Source organism: Salvelinus fontinalis, unplaced genomic scaffold (assembly GCF_029448725.1).
Source record: "Salvelinus fontinalis isolate EN_2023a unplaced genomic scaffold, ASM2944872v1 scaffold_0015, whole genome shotgun sequence".
Lineage (NCBI taxonomy): Eukaryota > Metazoa > Chordata > Actinopteri > Salmoniformes > Salmonidae > Salvelinus > Salvelinus fontinalis.
Genome location: NW_026600224.1, coordinates 1,007,441 through 1,016,381, shown reverse-complemented (window position 1 = coordinate 1,016,381; position 8,941 = coordinate 1,007,441). Strand labels below are relative to the sequence as shown.

The 8,941-nt window shown below is 40.1% G+C and overlaps 1 protein-coding gene across 2 annotated transcripts in view; it reads left to right on the top strand.

Annotated features, from left to right (window-relative positions):
* The first annotated feature begins 423 nt into the window (after positions 1 to 423).
* smad6b (SMAD family member 6b) overlaps positions 424 to 8,941 on the top strand; it is a 49,421-nt gene continuing 40,903 nt past the window's right edge. The window contains exon 1 of one of the 2 annotated variants that reach the window (XM_055910521.1): positions 424 to 2,057. In XM_055910521.1, coding sequence (XP_055766496.1) covers positions 1,223 to 2,057 — 835 coding nt within the window. In that variant the 5' untranslated portion in view covers positions 424 to 1,222. The remainder of the gene's footprint in view (positions 2,058 to 8,941) is intronic. The other variant, XM_055910519.1, reaches the window with a different exon arrangement.

The following is an 8,941-nucleotide window of genomic DNA, read 5'->3' as shown; positions in this document are numbered from 1 at the left end:
AATGTATCCTGTTGGCTTGTTGGTCAATTAAATGCAAGAGTTGAATAGTGTCCTTGTTCTAAAAGTGTTATTTCCGTCTTTTAAAAAAATGTATATTTTAAAATAGAAGATATAGTAGACTAGAGAGTAAAGTTAAAGTAAGAACGGGATGTTACGCCTTTAAGAGTTGAGAAACTTGAAACCTTGTTTACGCAACAATCAGTGCAGCTCACAGCCGCCAATGAGTCTAGACTGGCACGTGATGGTAGGCAGCCAATGGCTCCATCGCTTTTCCTCTGAGTCCCCCCCCGTGTGTGTGTGTGTGCGTGTGTGTGTGTGTGTGTGTGTGTGTGTGTGTGTGTGTGTGTGTGTGTGTGTGTGTGTGTGTGTGTGTGTGTGTGTGTGTGTGTGTGTGTGTGTGTGTGTGTGTGTGTGTGTGTGTGTGTGTGTGTTAGAGAGCGAGGGAGGGAGAGAGAAAGAAGAAGAGAGAAACGGAGAAAGAAAGGGATCTCGGCAGTTCAGTTGGACTAGTTAGCTAGTAGTCAACCCGGAACGAGGAGCGAGGACTACTCCGTTTGGGATTGATTATTTTTCTCGCTTCCAGGCTGGCATGGATATTTTTGGATTGTAAAAAAAAAAAGGAGTGCTTCGGTCGGGAGGTTCTGTACAACCGGGATCTGGATTTATAAAGGCTTTTAATGTATTTCTTTGGGATTTAAAATCACTTGTTAAGGGTCTAATTCATGTTGTTCTTTCTCTCCGTGCCGGGTTAGAAGAGAGGAGATGTAAAGGGGTGTTCGTTCCAAAGTCCGAAACTATTACGAGTGCGTAAAGCGTTTTAGGGCTCCCTCTCTCTCTTGCCGTTCGCTTTCTATATTGAATTCTACATTTACTTAGTTCCCGTGTAGCTATAGTCTACTCTCATGATATTATCATGTGTGTAAAACATTTGTTCATCCACCCAGAGGCGTAGGGAACATAACAGCTCGGGTCAAGAATAGGCTTCAAATAGCAGTTCTGCATATGATTGACTACATTCCCAGTATGAATGAATTTTGATTTCCCAAGGTCCCGATCTAATCTTGTTCTCCAGTCGGCTGTGCATAACCTGCACGGCGCTCCGCTAACATCAATGTCCTACAACTAAATTCCAAGTAGCTGGTAAACAGTTCCCCTTTGGTGACCCGAATCAAGAGTAACCTAGAGAGAGAGAAAACCAACATCTAGATTTTTAAATTGTCGTATGTTCAGGACGAAACGCTCAGGTCTTGTGCGGCGACTCTGGAGAAACCGTTTGATTCTACATAGTGAGGGGGGAGATGGTGGACAATATGGTCCAAGTAGCGAGGGCAGTCCTAGGGACGATCTCTTCACAACCTGCCACAACCCGGAGAAAATTACCAAAACGGATCTCCGACCGATGACGGCTAGCAGGTCGACTGCAGGGGACTTAGGTGGATTATGTGCTTTCAACTCGGCCGAGAGTTGCAGCGGCTGGGTGGGGGTCAGTTCGGACCAACATGGGGGTGCTATGTCGGTGACTGTGTGTGTCCAAGGGCCGGGGCAGGAGCAAGGCAGCCCTCGGGCAATGCAGGACAGCGAATGCAGGAAGGCAACGTGTTGTTTATTTAAAGACCGGGACGACTGTGAAGTTGAACCCATTGCTCCAGGAAGGGAACCGTTACCAGACTCCTTCGTTTTGAGGAACCACGGCGGTGGAGCTCGGGATAACGGTTCTCCTGAGGCGAAGCTGTGCACGGTGCTGGAGCAGGAACTGAAAACCGCCACTTATTCTCTGTTGAAATGCCTAAAGGAGAAAACCCTGGATACTTTACTGGAGGCGGTGGAGTCCAGAGAAGGGATGTGGAGCGATTGTGTGATGGTATCCCAGACAGAGATGCATCTGGGCGGACACACGGCCATATCTCCGCGGCTGCTGCTGTGTAAACTCTACCGTTGGTCGGACCTCCAGAACACGGCCCAGCTCAAGCCGCTCTGTGAGTGCAGGAGCTTTGGGACTCTGGATGGCCCCGTCGTATGCTGTAACCCCTATCACTACAGCCGGCTCTGCAGCGTAGGTAGGAGTGCACCTGTTCTGTCATACACACATTCACACGCACACAGTTATAAGACAAAGCACGTATCGGCAGTGGTCAAGTGGTGCCTGGAGAAGTGGGTATACTTTCATTTTGCCAAATATTTCTCAAACGGTTAAAGGAAAGACAACCTGTGTGAAAGATTTAGACTTTTCCTATAGTTTTTTTCTTATTTCAGGTTTTCACTCTCAAAATCACCCCTTTTTTAAAAATATATATACCACACAAATTGGATGTTTTATGTCCACAACAATGCTTAAACCACATCACCAGACCATTTTTTAAGGTCTGGGAAAAAATCAAAACAAATATTTTTGGGGTGAATGTAGTTGCCCTTTGGTTTGAAGTCTTGGTTGAATCTTTGCAGTGCGCAGTTCAGTCAACATGTTTATTAAATAAACATTTCTTAAAGGCTTTCTCAAAAAAAAAAAAACGTTCCCAATTAAATGTTGACTGCCTAAGTAGGCCTTTCTATCAGTTTGTACTGTAGGCCTACATTGTACAGTACAGAAATACAACTAGCCAAACAGTCTCTTGTTAGGAAACTCTTGCTTCGAAATAAACTTTTTCAATACCTGATTTGGTAAGTTTTATACGTTGAAACTTCTTTCCTACCCTATCTGCTACCGATGTCGTTCAATTCTGTGAGCTGTTCAATGCCATAACCAGATCAGAGCTGAGCACTCAGAGTCAGTTCCAGGAAAAAGCGACATTTATCTCCACGCCATGGCAAAATATGAAGAATTGCAGAAAACTTTATTTAAAGCGCAAGCGAAGCCGTAATTTAAAAAAATCTCAATATCAAATCATTTCTGGGTAATAAATAAGTTCCTAACTGTGATTATCTAAATTAAAATTGTCAATAAAAAATAAATTAAAAAAAGCTTCTTAGCAAAGAGCAATTTCTCAAGCAAGAATTTGGCAAGTTCTGTCTAGGAGAGTTCTAAGGAGGGAGGGTAAAAACGGAAAACGAGCTGTTATTGGCTGAGAGGTTTGGAACTCACTTTCTTATTGGTCTATTAACTAATTTACCACCTGGTGATGTCACCAGGTGCTTATAATACTGCAACATTTTTCACTAAGCCCCATGGCAAAATGTTTAGAAATGTAGGAAATGAACTTTAAAGCGTAAAATCTTCTCTCCACCATCAAGGGGGGGGGGGGGGATTGGGGGGGGGGGGTCTCTGTGGGAGCTCTTGCTGCACGATATTCCACCAAAACTAGGCTATGCGTGTGGCAAAGCATGTAAATATATGTCACATGCTTTGCGATTGTGTAGGCTACTTTGTGCATGACATCTCTATTGTACTGTGTAACTGTCTAATACCTCCACTACACTACGATACGCATCAGTAGGGATTAAGAAGTGAGTATACAATAGCGAGACTATTCGCACGGCAAGCGGTACCAGAGCTGCCAAGTCTCGGTTCAAGAGGCTTCTAAACAGATACCCCCCCCCCCCCCCCCCCCGCCCAACCCCCCCCCCCCCCCCCCCCAAGCCATAAGACTCCTGAACATCAAATGGCCACCCAGACTATTTTCATTACCCCTCCCCCTCTTTTACACCGCTGCTACTCTCTGTTGTTATCATCTATGCATAGTCACTTTAATAACTCTACCTACATGTACATATTACCTCAACTAACCGGTACCCCCACACAGTGACTCTGTATCAGTACCCCCCTGTATATAGACTCGCTATTGTTATTTTACTGCTGCTCTTTAATTACTTGTTACTTTTATTTCTTATTCTTATCTGTATTTTTTTTTTTTAACTACATTAATGGTTAAGGGCTCGTAAGTAAACATTTCACTGTGAGGTCTACACCTGTTGTATTCAGCATTTCACTGTGAGGTCTACTACACCTGTTGTATTCAGCATTTCACTGTGAGGTCTACACCTGTTGTATTCAGCATTTCACTGTGAGGTCTACTACACCTGTTGTATTCAGCATTTCACTGTAAGGTCTACTACACCTGTTGTATTCAGCATTTCACTGTAAGGTCTACTACACCTGTTATATTTGGCACATGTGACTAATACAATTTGATTTGATTTGATTTGAGTATACGCAATGACCACTGAAAAACAGCCCCCACTATAGGACAGCACAGTTAAAGGACAACACAGTTATAGGACACAGTTATAGGACAGCACAGTTAAAGGACAACACAGTTATAGGACAACACAGGACAACACAGTTATAGGACAACACAGTTATGGGACAACACAGTTATAGAACACAGTTATAGGACAGCACAGTTAAAGGACAACACAGTTATAGAACACAGTTATAGGACAACACAGTTATAGGACAACACAGTTATAGAACACAGTTATAGGACAACACAGTTATGGGACAACACAGTTATAGGACAACACAGTTATAGGACAACACAGTTATGGGACAACACAGTTATAGGACAACACAGTTATAGGACAACACAGTTATGGGACAACACAGTTATAGAACACAGTTATAGAACAACACAGTTATAGGACAACACAGTTATAGGACAACACAGTTATGGGACAACACAGTTATGGAACACAGTTATAGGACAACACAGTTATGGAACACAGTTATAGGACAACACAGTTAAAGGACAGCACAGTTATGGGACAACACAGTTATAGGACAACACAGTTATAGGACAACACAGTTATAGGACAACACAGTTATAGGACAACACAGGACAACACAGTTATAGGACAACACAGTTATGGGACAACACAGTTATAGAACACAGTTGTAGGACAACACAGTTATAGGACACAGTTATAGGACAACACAGTTATAGGACACAGTTATAGAACACAGTTATGGGACAACACAGTTATAGGACAGCACAGTTATGGGACAACACAGTTATGGGACAGCACAGTTATGGGACAACACAGTTATGGGACAACACAGTTATAGGACAACACCGTTATAGGACAACACAGTTATAGGACAACACAGTTATAGGACAACACAGGACAACACAGTTATAGGACAACACAGTTATGGGACAACACAGTTATAGAACACAGTTGTAGGACAACACAGTTATAGGACACAGTTATAGGACAACACAGTTATAGGACACAGTTATAGAACACAGTTATGGGACAACACAGTTATAGGACAGTACAGTTATAGGACAACATAGTTATAGGACAACACAGTTATAGGACAACACAGTTATAGGACACAGTTATAGGACAACACAGTTAGAGGACAGCACAGTTATGGGACAACACAGTTATATGACAGCACAGTTATAGAACACAGTTATAGAACACAGTTATAGGACAACACAGTTATAGGACAACACAGTTATGGGACAACACAGTTATGGGACAACACAGTTATAGGACAACACAGTTATAGAACAACACAGTTATAGAACAACACAGTTATAGGACAACACAGTTATGGGACAACACAGTTATGGGACAACACAGTTATAGGACAACACAGTTATGGGACAACACAGTTATAGGACAACACAGTTATAGGACAACACAGTTATAGGACAACACAGTTATGGAACACAGTTATAGGACACAGTTATAGAACACAGTTATAGGACAACACAGTTAGAGGACAGCACAGTTATGGGACAACACAGTTATATGACAGCACAGTTATAGAACACAGTCATAGAACACAGTTATAGGACAACACAGTTATAGGACAACACAGTTATGGGACAACACAGTTATAGGACAACACAGTTATGGGACAACACAGTTATAGGACAACACAGTTATAGGACAACACAGTTATAGGACAACACAGTTATGGAACACAGTTATAGGACACAGTTATAGAACACAGTTATAGGACAACACAGTTAGAGGACAGCACAGTTATGGGACAACACAGTTATATGACAGCACAGTTATAGAACACAGTCATAGAACACAGTTATAGGACAACACAGTTATAGGACAACACAGTTATGGGACAACACAGTTATAGGACAACACAGTTATGGAACACAGTTATAGGACACAGTTATAGAACACAGTTATAGGACAACACAGTTATAGGACAACACAGTTATGGGACAACACAGTTATTGGACAACACAGTTATAGGACAACACAGTTATAGGACAACACAGTTATGGGACAACCCAGTTATAGGACAACACAGTTATGGGACAACCCAGTTATAGGACAAAGTTATAGGACAAAACAGTTATAGGACAACACAGTTATAGGACAACACAGTTATAGGACAACACAGTTATAGGACAACACAGTTATAGGACAACATAGTTATAGGACAACACAGTTATAGGACAACACGGTTATGGGACAACACGGTTATGGGACAACACAGTTATAGGACAACACAGTTATAGGACAACACAGTTATAGGACAACACAGTTATAGGACAACACAGTTATGGGACAACACAGTTATAGGACAACACAGTTATAGGACAACACAGTTATATGACAACACAGTTATAGGACAACACAGTTATAGGACACAGTTATAGGACACAGTTATAGGACAACACAGTTATAGGACACAGTTATAGGACAACACAGTTATAGGACACAGTTATAGGACAACACAGTTATAGGACAACACAGTTATAGGACAACACAGTTATAGGACACAGTTATAGGACAACACAGTTATAGGACACAGTTATAGGACAACACAGTTATGGGGCAACACAGGTAGGCTCAGACAATCTATTCTATTCGTGTTCAGGAAACTTAATTTCATATAATTTGTTGTAAGAAGATTAAAATGTATATTTTTGTCACTCATTGAAAGTTCTACTTAATTTAATATTCTCTTCTGGTCAGAGTTTCCTTTGGATCGCTGAAGTTTAAAGCTACAATCCTTAGTTGCTACATCCATTTTTTTCAATGATCAATTAATTATATTAATTAATTATTATATTAATTATATGTACTCGTTGATTGTGGAAGAATATAACTTATATAATGCCTCATGAGCTTAGTTCAACCGTTGTTGCCCATCAGAACACAAAATATACGTTTGTTTAACTCCAATGTTGCTAAACAATGTAAATATAAACAAATACTGTATAGCCTCATAACATGGTTATAACTATAATGTTGATATCATGGATGGTCAGTCTTGTATAGCATCATAACCTGGTTATAACTATAATGTTGAGATCATGGATGGTCAGTCCTGTATAGCCTCATAACCTGGTTATAACTATAATGTTGATATCATGGACGGTCGTCCTGTATAGCCTCCATAACATGGTTATAACTATAATGTTGATATCATGGATGGTCAGTCCTGTATAGTCTCATAACATGGTTATAACTATAATGTTGATATCATGGATGGTCAGTCCTGTATAGCCTCATAACATGGTTATAACTATAATGTTGATATCATGGATGGTCAGTCCTGTATAGTCTCATAACATGGTTATAACCATAATGTTGACATCATGGACGGTCAGTCCTGTGTAGCCTCATAACATGGTTATAACTATAATGTTGATATCATGGATGGTCAGTCCTGTATAGCCTCATAACATGGTTATAACTATCATGTTGATATCATGGATGGTCAGTCCTGTATAGTCTCATAACATGGTTATAACTATAATGTTGATATCATGGACGGTCGTCCTGTATAGCCTCATAACATGGTTATAACTATCATGTTGATATCATGGATGGTCAGTCCTGTATAGCCTCATAACATGGTTATAACTATAATGTTGATATCATGGATGGTCAGTCCTGTGTAGCCTCATAACATGGTTAAAACTATAATGTTGATATAATGGATGGTCAGTCCTGTATAGCCTCATAACATGGATGGTCAGTCCTGTATAGCCTCATAACATGGTTAAAACTATAATGTTGATATCATGGATGGTCAGTCCTATATAGTCTCATAACATGGTTATAACTATAATGTTGATATCATGGATGGTCAGTCCTGTATAGCCTCATAACATGGTTATAACTATAATGTTGATATCATGGATGGTCATTCCTGTATAGCCTCATAACATGGTTAAAACTATAATGTTGATATCATGGATGGTCAGTCCTGTATAGCCTCATAACATGGTTATAACTATAATGTTGATATCATGGATGGTCAGTCCTGTATAGTCTCATAACATGGTTATAACTATAATGTTGATATCATGGATGGTCAGTCCTGTATAGTCTCATAACATGGTTATAACTATAATGTTGATATCATGGACGGTCAGTCCTGTATAGCCTCATAACATGGTTATAACTATAATGTTGATATCATGGACGGTCAGTCCTGTATAGCCTCATAACATGGTTATAACTATAATGTTGATATCATGGATGGTCAGTCCTGTATAGTCTCATAACATGGTTATAACTATAATATTGATATAATGGATGGTCAGTCCTGTATAGCCTCATAACATGGTTAAAACTATAATGTTGATATCATGGACGGTCAGTCCTGTATAGCCTCATAACATGGTTATAACTATAATGTTGATATCATGGATGGTCAGTCCTGTATAGCCTCATAACATGGTTAAAACTATAATGTTGATATCATGGATGGTCAGTCCTGTATAGCCTCATAACATGGTTAAAACTATAATGTTGATATCATGGATGGTCAGTCCTGTGTAGCATCATAACATGGTTATAACTATAATGTTGATATCATGGATGGTCAGTCCTGTATAGCCTCATAACATGGTTATAACTATAATGTTGATATAATGGATGGTCAGTCCTGTATAGCCTCATAACATGGTTAAAACTATAATGTTGATATCATGGACGGTCAGTCCTGTATAGCCTCATAACATGGTTATAACTATAATGTTGATATCATGGATGGTCAGTCCTATATAGT